Raw genomic sequence first — 13667 nt, 5'->3', positions numbered from 1 at the left:
GTAGAATGTCCATTCATGAGTTGGGTTGGGTCCTGACCCCATTCTCCCTCCTGTCCAGGTCCAATGAAGCGTCAAGTGGCAGTAAAGTCAACCCGAGGCTTTGCTCTTAAATCAACCCATGGGATTGCAATTAAATCAACCAACATGGCCTCTGTGGACAAGGGGGAGAGTGCACCTGTTCGTAAGAACACACGCCAATTCTACGATGGCGAGGAGTCTTGCTACATCATCGATGCCAAGCTTGAAGGCAACCTGGGCCGCTACCTCAACGTGAGACCCCTCTCCCCACCTCTAGATGCTGGATTATCCCATGGTCTTCAGATTTCTTTTAACATACTCTATAAGCCCACCTTTTCTTGTTATAAACTCTTGATCTCAAAGGATCTTAAAGAGGTAGCTTTCTTTCAAAGCATCTGTTATAATGGGGAGGGTCAGACAGCATTTTTCTTCCAACTCTCACTCTCCCTGCAAAGCCAGATTCAGTTTCCCTGGCTCTTATTTGATCCTGTCCTTAAACCTACAGCACAGTTGCAGCCCCAACCTGTTTGTCCAGAATGTCTTCGTGGATACCCATGATCTTCGCTTCCCCTGGGTGGCCTTCTTTGCCAGCAAGTAAGGAGTCAGGAAAGGGGATAACTGGGGAGGGGCAAGGACCACTGAAGTTCCGAGGGCCCCTCCTCCATTCATGATCCAACTTCACCTACATATTCAGTAACCCCAAGGGCATGGGTTATCTGCTGTCTTCACCACACACCATCCTTTTTCTTCCTCTTCAGAAGAATCCGGGCTGGGACAGAACTTACTTGGGACTACAACTACGAGGTGGGCAGTGTGGAAGGCAAGGAGCTGCTCTGTTGCTGTGGGGCCATTGAATGCAGAGGACGTCTTCTTTAGAGGACAGCCTTCTTCCCAACCCTTCTTGAACTGTCGTTTCCTCAGGAACTGGGTCTTCCTGATTGTTAAACCCTGACCCGAAATCTCTGGTCTAGCTACTCCCCCCAGCTCCTAGTAGATAGAAATAGGGGTTCTGGACCAGATGATCCCTTCCAATGTGGTGCTAGCAGGCAGGATCCCTTTTCCACCTCCAAAGGCCCTAAAGGGTGGGGAGAGATCACCACTCTAACCTAGGCCTGACATCCCTCCCATCCCACATTTGTCCAAGTGTTCCTGCTCTAACAGACTTTGTTCTTAGAATGGAGCCTGTGTATCTACTATCTCCAGTTTGTATTATTTCTTGAAAGTCTTTTAACAATATGATAAAACTAAGATTGTGATTTCGTTTCTCTCAGCCCGATACTCCCAAATCTGGATCTTTCAGTGAGATACTATCCCAATCCTCCCCTGTGGGCTGCTGTCATTAATCTTCTATCTTGTCTACCTTTGCTTCTTGCATGTGAATTATTTTAGATGGAGTTCTCGCTCTGTCACCCAGGCTGGAGTGCAATGGCGCTATGTCGACTCACTGCAGCCTCCGCCTCCCAGGTTCAAGTGATTCTCCTGCCTCAGCCTCCCAAGTAGCTGGGATTACAGGCGCCTGCCACCACGCCCAGCTAAATGTGTGTATTTTTAGTAGAGATGGGGTTTTGCCACGTTGGCCAGGCTGGTCTCAAATGCCTGACCTCTAGTGATCCATCCTCCTTGGCCCCCCAAAGTGCTGGAATTACATGCATGTGAAATTTAAAAAAGAAAATGTTACATAACTGCAAGAAAGGCATAAGAAAGACTCTCTTCGTTTATTTAGTTGATCTCCCTTCTCAATTCCTAATAGTCTGACACTTGTTTCCATGTTTTATTTAATATTTTTTATTTAATCTTTTAATTTAAAAAAAAAAAAAAAACCATTAACAGTACATTTTGGTCTAAAATGGTCCCTCTGCTGAAATGCTAGGTGCTAGCCGTAATTCTGGCTTTAAAACCAAAGCCCCAAATATTTAATAAATAAAAATTAGAATTAGTTGCCATTCTACTCCAAACCAGCTAGCCTAGCTGAAGAGAAGAGGGAAGGGGAAGAGGCCAGAGAAAGGAGGAGGCAGTCAGATCTTAGACCTGTGGCTACAGGGACAGCTGAAAGTAGCATAAAAAAAGATCATCCGAGCAGTCCCCAGTACAGCCCCCACTTTTTGGCAGAAGTAGGGTAAGGGTTATGCGCACCCTCCTACCGTCAATTCGTTTGTGTCATAGAGGGAAAAAGTTAAAAGTCAGCTCAGCTTTGGTTTCTGGCCCAAGTTAGGGAGCTTAGAAAGGTGAGCCTTGGTCCAGCTTTGGCAGAATGAGGCCCACAGATGGGACAATAAGGCACAACCCTGACTCTGGAGGTCAGGGAGTCAAAGGCAAACAGCTAGGGCCAAATTCTCAGAATAAGGAATGTGAGTTGTAACCCCGACCCAGAGAGCTGAGGGAGGGCCTCAAAAGCAGTAGAAAGGATGACTTGGAGGATAGGGAGGAAAATACAACCATCCCCCTCTAACAGAATATAACCAACGTCCCCCTACCTGGGGATAAGCTGGTTAGAATTTGGTTTAAAGGCAACTGGGTGAAAAGCAAGGAGGGAGGATGCAGAGAACTCTCCTCTCACTTTCTCCTTTTTCCCCAGAGCTTAAAGTGACCCTATAGCGCGGGGAGAGGGGTAGTTCCTTGGCTTTATGCATTAATCTGGGAGGCAACTGGAATAATGGTTCAGTCATTCTTACGATGGTGGTTATTGAGGATGGGGTGGCCATTGGCTAGGGGCCGGCTCTTTGCTCCTCCCCCAGCTGCAGCCTCCTCCCCCTCTGAGCTCTCTGTTTCTTCCCGGTCACTGCGTTCATCTTCTACCAGCTGTGGAAAAGGGACAAGAATGGTTATTACATGAGATCCTCAAACCCCTAAAGACTGCTTCTCTCTGAGGGCTTGCTCCTGTTATACCCAAGGCCCCACACTAGTTTTTTAGAGGATTGCTGGCAAGATGGGAGTTCAGGAAGTCGTAGAGAGTAGTAAGGCCTACACAATGGGGACAGGGCCTTTACCTTTCCAGTTATGAACTTGTGGGCCATGCGCAAAATGAGGTAGGCCCAGAAGATATGAAGCAGCTGTAGAACTCCCATCATGGAATTGAAGAAGTAATAGCCAAAGAAGGCAGGATAGAGCTCCAGTGGGTACACCAGGGTGCAATGCAGGATCCTGAGGATTCAAGGGGAGAGAATTGTAAACATGGACAAGAGCAGGTAAGACACCAGGGAGATACAGGAGTGGGCGAAAGGCAAGGCTTCTGATTTCGGCTGCCTACTCACCAGAAGGGCAGGATGACCAGTCGGGTGATGATGAAAACAATGGCGAAGATGATGAAGATGTTGTTGCAGGTGTTCTTCCATCCCGCATAGTTAAACATTTTGGCTGACTGCATAGAGACCCCCATCCATCATCATTGGCTCCTGACTCCCTCAAGTACGTTCATATGTCCACTCCAATTAGGAACACTGACTCTGTGCCCTCCTCCTTGGTCCCAGGAATGTCACCTTCCAAATTCCCACCCTGCACCTCCCTCCCAAAGAAAATCAAAGGGACAGAAGAACCTGCACCAGGGTCTCTAGGTTTGAGGTAGCCTAACCTCCAGCAGGTAATCGGAAGAGTCATGCAGAGCCATGATGAGAGTCCCAGCTCGAATGTAATTGGCAAACCAGGAAAAGCTGATGAGGATGATGGTGGCCACATGGTGGATGATCTGTTCCTTGAAATCCTGCAGAGATGATGCAGACCCCAGGGACTTTTTCTTCCCCAACTCTCACTATGCCTTCCCCCTTGCCTTTAATTCCCCCTATACCAACAGCTCCATTCAGAGTACCCAGAAGTCAAAGGAGAGCGTGTTCATCCCAGGGCCTCATTTTGGCTCTTAGCCTTAATTGCACAACCCCTTCACCTACCTTTCGCTTGACATCAGAGGCAATGCTGAAGAGCAGGGACCAGTAGAAGGAAAGTTCAATCATGTAGTACCAATATTGGGAAGGGATAGTGCTCTGGGAGAGGAGAGAGAGGTAAGAGCAACCAGCCCCAAGGGTGTCCCCACTCCACAAACCCTCTAGCCCCTGAGGTTCTTCATTCCATCACTCTAATCCCTCTCCCATGGATTCCACAAACTGTCTCTTCACTGGGGTTTGTCTTAGTCCACCCCCATATGAGGAAGCAAGACTCATACCTGTATGGGATATCCCTCCCAAACTTTCTTCATGTCATAGAACCAGGGTTTCTGCAGAGATAGTGAGAGGTTAAAAGAGGAGGAACCCAAATTCCATGGCTTCACCTGACCTTGCCAGAGAACCTACTCCCACCTCCCAGTAATCCCCACTCACATCCACAATGACGGCCATGCCGGCAATGAAGGCAATCAGGTAAAATGTGAATCTCCAGCTGGCAAAGGAAGCAGAAATGGCTAGGTCAGAGGACACCACAGTCCCCCAGCAGCCCCCAAATACCTGCAGATATCCTCACTACCATTAATAACTGAATTCTCCTCACATCTCCCTGTATATAGCCACCACCTATCCCTCCCAGCAAGACACATCAGGATCTTGCTTGCCACCCAGCTTCTCCTGCCCCAGCCTCCCCCACCTGGCTTCTCGGAACTTCTTGAGGAGACTGGGCCGGTCCTGGTTGCGGCGGCGGCGGAACCAACGCTCTACCTGGCGGCCTGAGAGCCCGCTCTGCCGAGACAAAAGCTCTACCTCCACCTGGGCGTAGTGAAGAAGCCCATTGTTATGTTTACCTTCGGAATTCAGCAGCACCCCCAGCCTCTCCCAGTAACAAGCTCAGTCAGCACCACTGCTTCCCCATCTCTTCACCTGCCGGAGCGAACATTCAAACCCTCTCCCCTCCCCACCAAACTCAGTGATTCCGAGTCAGGGCAGCATGCGGCTCATACCTGCTTGGGCTGCTTGCCACTGGTCAGGTAGAAATGTTCCAAGGTGGCATTGGGAGGTGCCCGCAGTCGGGTTTTCTCCTTTATGTTCAAGAGAGCAGCCAGTGGTGTAGCCACGTACCTGGGGAAGGGATATGAGTAAGGTATCTAGCTTGCTGGGAAGGGAAAGGGCTGCAAGTTAAGGCAACTTTACCCTGGACTCAGTTTCCCTGGCTTCCTGGCAACCCCCTTTTCTCTAGCCTCCAGGGCTGCCCACAGCTGACAAAGCTGCCTGTGTGTTCACTAGTGGCCAGGCGGGTGGCGGGTGGAGGGTGAGAACAAATAACCATTGATGATAAGGGCCTGGGGGTGCTGAGCCTTCAGGAAGACAATGGTGCCTTCAGGGGAGGGGGAGCACAGTGGGCAGGAACCTGAGTAGCCAGAACATCAGGGTCTAGGGCTAATTAAATAGCAAGGAACAAACTTGAAGTCCAAGAAACTACAACTGGCAACTGGGGAAGGCATGAGGGTAGGCCGGCATGCTTACAACTCAAAGAAGTATCGAACGATGAGGAAGAGCAAGGCCAGGGGCAGCGTGATATAGAGATCTGAGGCTTTGGCGTAGACACGTCCATCTCGGTCTTCTAGATCGGCCCAGGTCAAGTTCACAGGCAGCCACAGGCGTTCCCACCAGAAGTAATCATACAAAGTCTGGAGCATCCTGAGTGAGAGGCAAAGGGGAGGGCATCAAGAGGGAGTAGCTATGGGGGAAGAGATAGATGAATGAAAGTCTTCAGGGTGTATCAAAAGGAGAAGGGGGCAGAGTCGAACTCTAGATCCCTATCCTGGCTATGCAGCCTTGGGCAAATCAGTTTCCTCATCTATAATATGGCGGCTTTCCAGTTTTAACATGTACTGTCAGGCTGGGCATGGTGGCTCACACCTGTGGTCCCAGCACTTTGGGAGGCCGAGACTCGCAGATCACGAGATCAGGAGATCCAGACCAGCCTGGCCAACATGGCGAAACCTCGTCTCTACTAAAAATACAAAAAATTAGCTGGGTGTGGTGGCGGGCGCCTATAGTCCCAGCTACTCGAGTGGGTGAGGCAGGAGAATCGCTTGAACCCAGGAGGTGGAGGTTGCAGTGAGCCAAAATCATGCCATTGCACTCCAGCCTGGGTGACAGAGCAAGACTCCATCTCAAAAAAAAAAAAAACCAACAAAAAACATTTATCGTCCACAGCAACCTGCAGATGTGATTCCCTGGAATTAAGAAACCTGGGGTCCTTACAACCTCTGATTTCGGGGGGGGGAAGAACCTTGGGGGTCTTGTCATTTTTCTATCTCAACCTGGAAGACAGGCAGGACCTGGCCCTAGAAACTATAGCCAACAATCTGAGTAAAGTCCCTCCCTTACCCCCCATGCTCTGGCCATTTCCTCAAGCCTCCAAGCCAACTTAGCTGAAAGCTTCCAGGGGGTGCCCCAAAACACTGCAGGGCTGAGACAAACCCTTCTTTCCCTTCCCTACAACCTACAACCCATCTGAGTAGCAGGTCCCTAAAGAAAAATGTAAGAGGCCGGGCGCGGTGGCTCAAGCCTGTAATCCCAGCACTTTGGGAGGCTGAGACAGGCGGATCATGAGGTCAGGAGATCGAGACCATCCTGGCTAATACGGTGAAACCCCGTCTCTACTAAAAAATACAAAAAACTAGCCGGGCGACGAGGCGGGTGCCTGTAGTCCCAGCTACTCGGGAGGCTGAGACAGGAGAATGGCGTGAACCCGGGAGGCAGAGCTTGCAGTGAGCTGAGAGCCGGCCACTGCACTCCAGCCTGGGCGGCAGAGCAAGACTCCGTCTCAAAAAAAAAAAAAGAAAAGAAAAATGTAAGAGACAGGGTAGGCTGGGCAGTGGCTCATGCCTGTAATCCCAGCACTTTGGGAGGCCGAGGCAGTCTGATCACTTGAGCTCAGGAGTTTGAGACCAGCCTGGGCAACACGGTGAAACCCCATCTCTACAAAAAGTACAAAAATTAGCTGAGTGTGGTGGCACATGCCTGTAACCCCAGCTACTCGGGAGGCTGAGGTGGGAGGATCACTTGAGCCTGGGAGGTGAAGGTTGCAGTGAGCCGTGATCTTGCCACTGCACTCCAGCCTGGGTAACAGACTATGTCTTAAAAAATAAATAAATAAATAAAGCCAGGATAAAGCAAAATTATGTCCCCAAATGCTGCTGAGCTCCACAATCACTGGACATCGAACTGCACACAAGGTTGACACTCCATGCCAAGCCATCTAGTCCCTACACATAAGGCAGAAGGACCCTATGTATAACTCTTCAGAAAGAAAAGTGAAGGTAGGGCTGCAAAGAGTCAGGGATTATAGGGCAGGGAACCAAGACAGCAGACCAATACATCTGGTGGAATTAAGAGCTATTCTTTTATTTTCTTTTGAGACAGGGTCTTCCTCTGTCACCCAAGCTGGAGTGCAGTGGTACAATAACGGCTCACTGCAACCTCCACCTCCCAGGTTCAAGCCATCCTCCCCTCCTGCTTCAGTCTCCCAAGTGGCTGGGGCTATAAGTTGCACACACTACCGAGTAGCAAGCACCACATCTGGCTAATTTTTGAATTTTTTTTTTGGTAGAAACAGGGTTTTGCCATGTTGCCCAGGCTGGTCTTGAACTCCTGGGCTCAAGCAACTGGCTGGCCGTGGCCTCCCAAAGTGCTAGGATTACAGGCATGAGCCACTGTGCCTGGTCAGAGCTATTTCGTATAAATGCTCATCCAGAAAATACAATCCTAGTCTGCAGGGGAATACCCATACCCCCTCAGTCTAGGAAACAGCCACTATGAAAACCTCCTCCCCTCCCCCAACTGAAAGAGGAACAACATGGTGGGAGTGACCACTTGGATACCCAGAGGAGGGAAGGAACGGTCTGTGTGTGTGGCTCATGAGGGAAGAGCAGCTGCTTGGAGCTGAGATGCAAGATGAGTTGCAAGATGGTCCAGAAGAGCCACGGATGCTGGGTCCAGCATAACACCTGACAATCCTAGGACTCAGCAAGAAGCCGCAGCAGGATGACCAGGACAGTCTTTTCCAGGCTCCCCACCCCTTGCTCCCCTCCTGGGAAGGAGGTGAGGCAGCGGGATTTAGGCTGGCCCAGAAAGTGAAAGCAGAGACAGGAAGAAGAGAGTGGTGAGATTGTTATCCACCGTGACCTGGAGACTAGTTGGTGCCACTGACTGAAGAAAGAGCCTGAGACCACAGCTGGGCAGGGCTGGTCCTGCTGCTGCTCTGACAGCTCCCGCTCCACCCCCACCCACCACAGAAGGCCTTGCGAAATCCCTCAGCCTGTCATGGATCAGTATTCCAGCTCAAGGACTTTTACCCCCTTGTCCCCACTCCTGGTCATTACTCTCTTGGATGAAATCAGAGGTCAGCACTGCCAGTAAAGGAGCTTCAGCTCCACCTTCTCCCCTCCTCCTCCCCCAAATCACACACACACATTCCAGGCACTGCCCCTGCCCCCTCCACCTCAGCCAGAATAAATATTTAATTAAACAGATGGAAGCCTTCTGAACTGAACAAAATTAAATGTAATTATCCACAGCGGAACTTTCCCCACACAAACACACACACACTTTTTTCCTAGAGAAAACTTGTAGAAAATTGAATAGAGAAGGGACAAGGGTAGAACCTGCACAGAGACGGGACAATGTGGAACAGCTTGATGTGTGCACGTGACCCCCTCTTCCCACTTTTTGCTCAGCCTGATTGGAAGCGAGAAATCAGCCTGACCCAGTCACCTGACTGCTGTCTCTTGGAGCCCAACTTCTCCAGGGAAATGTAAAGCCAAAGGTACCGTGTTGCCTCGGCAGTCCTAGACTTTGGATCCCACCCCTAGCCAGGTCAGTGAAAACTGGCAGGGATGTTTCTCTAGTCAGGCGGCAGGCTGCAGTCACAGAGGGAGGGTGGAGCCCCTGCTGGACTCCTGGGGCCCAGGAATGTCTCATGCCTGCAAAGCAGGGGGTGGGGGTGGGGGGCCGGGGTAGGGGGCAGGCAAAGTAGGCACTAGAGCATAGCATGGTCAAGGGCAGACACCTGGGCAGTGCAACTTCCTCATCCCCAAGATGAGATAGCACCTGTCCTCTTCCACCCCGAGCAGGGAGAGTGGAAGACTTGGGAAATGCAGATTAATGGGGGCTTTTACACCAAGGTTGCAGGCTTCCCATGACCACAGCCCTCCCTGGTGGTCCTGTACCTCCATTAGCAGAGAGGCACTACCCCCCTCTCCCCAGCAGGGAGGCCCCAGATTCAGCAGGGTCAGGACCTCTGACTCAACATGAGGGGAGGGGAGGGCAGCAGGGGCCTGGCCGGCCTCACTTACACATCCCCACAGAACCAAAGAGTTGGGTCCCTGTGGCAGTGCTGGGGAGGCCTCTTAGCACCAGCATACGGATCCAAGCAAGACCCCATAAACAACAGGCTGGGGCAAGAAAAGGTGAAGTTTACACAGGGTAGGGAGACAACACTGTTTTTCCAGGCCCGCTGGGCCTTCAGGGCAGTTACTTGACTTCTTGTGGAGAAAATCACATCTACAAACACTTTTCCACCCAGACTTCCCCCATACACATGAAGAGACATGGTATCTGTCTACGCTCTCTCACACACACACCTGCCTTAGAGGCACAGATGCCACTTTCTGAGGCACAGGCTGGAGAGGGGCCAGAAGAGCAGGGATTTAACTGGCATTGGATTAACAGGAACTTGAGCAGGACTCTGCCCAGCCCCAACCTTTGCCCCAGCTCTGACTGACATCCCCACAAGACCCCTCTAGGTGGATGAAAGGTGCAGAGGGTCCCCACGGGAGTTTGTAGATCCAAAGGACTGAGAGGGCAGCTGTTTGGGCCTGAGAGGAAGGAATTCTCTCTGACTCCATGTGGTCAGTCTGACTGGCTCTCACAGTTTGGAGGAATAACTGAGGAAAATAGAAAGGGGTTGTTGACAAGAGAGGAGTGACAAAGGTCCCACTGGCTCCCTGCTTCCACTGAAGAAGTCCTGAATAGTCTCTTCCTTGTTGAAAACTTTTTTTTCAGGCAACAGCAGGAGGTCATGAACTAGAAGTTGACAAGCCACGGATGGAGCCAAGGAGAGGTGTGTTATCCCTCCAGGCTGCAGGATGGGCCTCAAAATAAGCCAGATTGTAAGAAGAGGTGGGTGAAAGGCGGTCAGAACAGCAGTCCTCAGCCCCATCTGGCCTACAGCTTGTCTGGAAAGTCCCACCAAAGGGCTCCACAGACCCAAACACTGCAGGAGACTATGGCCCCAGGGGTGCTGAAGGACACAGTGAAGGATCAGCCAGCCTGTGGCCAGTGACAGGGGAAAAAGGAGGCCCTTCCTCCCAGGGGAAAATCTGGCCAGAGGCCCCAGTGAGGGGAGTGGGGGCCCAGGGGAGAAAAGGATCTCTCTCTGGAACACAGACTGTGCAGATCATGGTATGGTCAGGGCCAGGTCCTCAGGGCCAGGGCTGCAGACAAGTCCTTACCCTTAGGAGCCCCTTTACATGTGCAGCCACTCACACCCAGGTGCGGTCACCCCGACTCCGGTATGGGGCAGCAACCCCCACCCACCCCTGCCCCAGCACAGATATGGGGGTGACTGTCTGCTGGAGGCCTGCTGGCACTCAGTTCTCCAGAAACAGGGGTGCACTGCATTCGTCACGATCCTCAGAACCCCCTGAACCTGGGCCTGGCAACTCAGGTGACTGAAACCAGATTTTGATGCCAGGAGCCGGGCTTAGGGAGGGAGAAACTCCAACTGCAGGCTAAAGATGAGTGCTCTAACACCTGCAGTTAACCCACTTGCCACGGGCCTCTGGTGATTAACAAGCTACGGCCCAGAAAGCCAGTTCCACCAGGAGCTCCCTTGCCAGCCATCCACACCTCATAACGGTATGCCTTAGCCCTGCCGGGCCGGGGCAGGCGCTCTGGGCCGCTCCTTCCTGTTTCCCGTTAAGCACATGGAAGCTCTGACCTCGCCTACGAGGTGGGCACGGTGGGCCAGTAGGAAGAAAACGGGGCAGGGCCCTCCCCTCTCCTCCCACCCGAGCCACAGGACGCGTCCAGGCGGGGGCAACCCCGCGGACCGCTGCCAGAGTGGAGGCTCTCGCGCCAATGGTCACCAAGCTCCTCCACTCTCCAACAAAGGGGCGCCTGCGGCTCGGCCCCGTCGCCCGCAGCCCCCGCGTCCCCACCTCCCGCCCTACCTGTTGCCCAGGAGGGCTCCTCCGGCTCGGGGCGGCGCTGCCGCGGACACCGCGGCGCCAGGCCCGCCGGCCCCGGCCGCTCCCTTGAGGCGCTGCGCCCGCCCTCCCCGGCCGCCGCCATGAACGCCCGCAGCGCCCCCCGCCAGCGCCGCCCCCCGTCCCGGCCCCGCGGCCTTCCCAGCCCGACCCCTCCGCCGCCCTGCGACAAAGCGGCCCCCGGGGCTCCCAACTTTTCCGCAGCCCCTTCCCACCCCCGCGCGGGGATCGGGCGCCGGGCGGGGGCCCCGACTCACTCGGCTGCAGATCTGGCGGGGCCGGGGCCGCTGCTCCGTGTGATCCGTCTGCTCGGGTGGCTGCTCCGAGGCCCCGAGGCCTGGCTCCCCGCGCCTCTCCTCCCTCTTCCGCCCGCCCGCCGGCCCGCGCCCGCCCTCGCCCTCCCTCCTCCGCCCGCCGCCGCCCGCCGAGCCCAGTCGAGCTGAGCCCGAGCCCAGCCGGGAAAGAAAGGCCGCGAGCAGCCCAGGGGCCGGGAGGCTGGGCGTGGACGGGAGGGGAGGGCGGGGCGGGCCGTTGCGCTGCGGCTGCCCCTCCGCCCCGGTGCGGGAGCCGGGACCCCAGCCCTCAGCTCCCGGGCCCGCAGCCACGCCCACGCCCGTCACCGTGCGCTAGAGAAGCCCCCGACGTGGGGAGGCGGGTGCGGGCTCCTCCGGCAGCTTCGGTCTGTTTTCTGGGTGAGAGGTCTCCCACTGGGACCGACACAGACGCACCGGATGCCGCGGGGTCCCGGGCTCCGAGCGGCGGCATTCCTGCCCCTCACTCCTACCCAGCCCCACCCACCCCCAACTGCTGTGCGGCCCCCGGTCCCCGCCGGAGTGGGCACATTCCCACTTCCAGCCCCACGGGGCGCGGGCGGAGGAGGGCGCAGCCCGGGGGTCCTGCCCAAGTGCCTCGCGCCGAAGCTGAAAACCTCTCCAGGGCAGACCGAAGCAGCCGAGCCTCGAGACCCAGTCAGAGCCTGCAACCCCTCGGGCGACCCTCGCCTACCCCGCCGTAAAAGCCGCGGACTTTCCACCCAGGTGCTGCGGGACCTACCCCGGTGGCAAGGAAAAGCAAACCCGAACGTGCGCACACCCGAGGGCCCTGTCTCAAAGAGCCACCTCAACTTTTGTTTTGTAAAATGTATTTGAGTTTTCAAATGACACCACATTTATCCGTATTCGATTTCGTGTTAAAAAGTGTTACCCGGACGGGCGTGGTGGCTCACGCCTGTGATCCCAGCACTTTGGGAGGCTGAGGCGGGCAGATCATCTGAGGTCAGGCGTTCGAGACCAGCCTGGCCAACATGGTGAAACCCCGTCTCTACTAAAAATACAAAAATTAGCCGGGCACGGTGGCACGCACTTGTAATCCCAGTTACTTGGGAGGCTGAAGCATGAGAATAGCTTGAACCCTGGAGGTGGAGTTTGCAGTGCGCCCAGATCTCGCTGCTGCACTCCAGCCTGGGCGACAGAGCGAGACTCCCTCTCAGGAAAAATAAAATTAAAAAGTGCTCTCGGCCGGGCGCGGTGGCTCAAGCCTGTAATCCCAGCACTTTGGGAGGCCGAGACGGGCGGATCACGAGGTCAGGAGATCGAGACCATCCTGGCTAACACGGTGAAACCCCGTCTCTACAAAATAAAAAAACTAGCCGGGCAAGGTGGCGGGCGCCTGTAGTCCCAGCTACTCGGGAGGCTGAGGCAGGAGAATGGCGTAAACCCGGGAGGCGGAGCTTGCAGTGAGCTGAGATCTGGCCACTGCACTCCAGCCTGGGCGACAGAGCGAGACTCCGTCTCAACAAAAAAAAAAAAAAAAAAAAAGTGCTCTCCCCTTGGCCTGGCGCAGTGGCTCATGCCTGTAATCCCAGCACCTGGGGAGGCCGAGGCAGGCAGATCACTTGAGGTCAGGAGTTCAAGACCAGCCTGATTAATATAGCGAGATCCCCCATCTCCTTTATAAATTTAAAAAGAAAAAAAGTTTTCCCCTTGTGTGGTAAAATTACTGTTTCGGAAGTAATTACTGTTGGAAGATGCAACATGTTTTCCCTAGAAAGCTGGTCTTAACTCCTAACGTGAACGAATGATGACTAAGATGTATTTGAGGGCTCCTATACAGGGACAGCTGCAGCTTACTCCATGGAGAGGTACTTTTGTCAAATTTCTAACCTAGATGAAGTGTTGCCTTTTTTACGCTGTCGCAATCAGAGCCTCTGACACTAGCTTGTTTCCCGTTTATCTGGTCAAGTCCTGGTAGGAAGGAGTGCAACCCCCACTAATCCTGTTGGAGGGCCCATCCCTCATCTCAGGCCCTTTCTGGAGAGTAAGGAGGCAGAGGCTGTCCGACCCGTTTGTTCTGCCTCTCTTTTCACGGGGATACGCAGCCCAGGCACACCATGGGAAAGATGGGAGTGGTGGCCCCTAACCAACTCTGAGGGCTTCTCCAGGCTTTTCTTTTTTTTTTTTTTTTTTTGGAGACGGAGTCTCGCTCTGTCGCCAGGCTG

At 53.9% G+C, this 13667-nt stretch overlaps 3 protein-coding genes across 6 annotated transcripts in view; 2 read left to right on the top strand and 1 right to left on the bottom strand.

Annotated features, from left to right (window-relative positions):
- Window positions 1-1266, top strand: part of SETDB1 (SET domain bifurcated histone lysine methyltransferase 1) — a 39070-nt gene extending 37804 nt beyond the window's left edge. For 2 of the 3 annotated variants that reach the window (XM_010387238.2, XM_030937089.1), the window contains exons 20-22: window positions 59-270; window positions 524-612; window positions 777-1216. In XM_010387238.2, coding sequence (XP_010385540.1) covers window positions 59-270; window positions 524-612; window positions 777-894 — 419 coding nt within the window. In that variant the 3' untranslated portion in view covers window positions 895-1216. Of the gene's footprint in view, window positions 1-58; window positions 271-523; window positions 613-776 lie in introns of all 3 variants that reach the window. The other variant, XM_030937088.1, reaches the window with a different exon arrangement.
- Window positions 1267-1712: 446 nt separating this feature from the next.
- On the bottom strand, window positions 1713-11793 carry CERS2 (ceramide synthase 2). The gene is made up of 11 exons (XM_030937087.1): window positions 11428-11793; window positions 5418-5591; window positions 4895-5012; window positions 4585-4703; window positions 4326-4383; window positions 4172-4222; window positions 3900-3992; window positions 3587-3715; window positions 3270-3376; window positions 3006-3159; window positions 1713-2817 (listed from the first exon to the last, which is right to left on the bottom strand). Exons 2-11 carry the CDS (start codon window positions 5588-5590, stop codon window positions 2677-2679), a joined length of 1143 nt encoding a protein of 380 aa, XP_030792947.1. The 5' UTR covers window position 5591; window positions 11428-11793; the 3' UTR covers window positions 1713-2676.
- Window positions 8716-13667, top strand: part of ANXA9 (annexin A9) — a 26799-nt gene continuing 21847 nt past the window's right edge. Inside the window, exons 1-2 of one of the 2 annotated variants that reach the window (XM_010387235.2) lie at window positions 8716-8777; window positions 9966-10023. The gene's annotated coding sequence lies outside the window, so the exon portion shown is untranslated. The remainder of the gene's footprint in view (window positions 8778-9965; window positions 10024-13667) is intronic. The other variant, XM_010387236.2, reaches the window with a different exon arrangement.

The sequence above is a fragment of the Rhinopithecus roxellana genome, chromosome 8 (assembly GCF_007565055.1).
Source record: "Rhinopithecus roxellana isolate Shanxi Qingling chromosome 8, ASM756505v1, whole genome shotgun sequence".
NCBI classification, from domain to species: domain Eukaryota; kingdom Metazoa; phylum Chordata; class Mammalia; order Primates; family Cercopithecidae; genus Rhinopithecus; species Rhinopithecus roxellana.
This window is presented reverse-complemented; position numbering and strand designations above follow the sequence as displayed.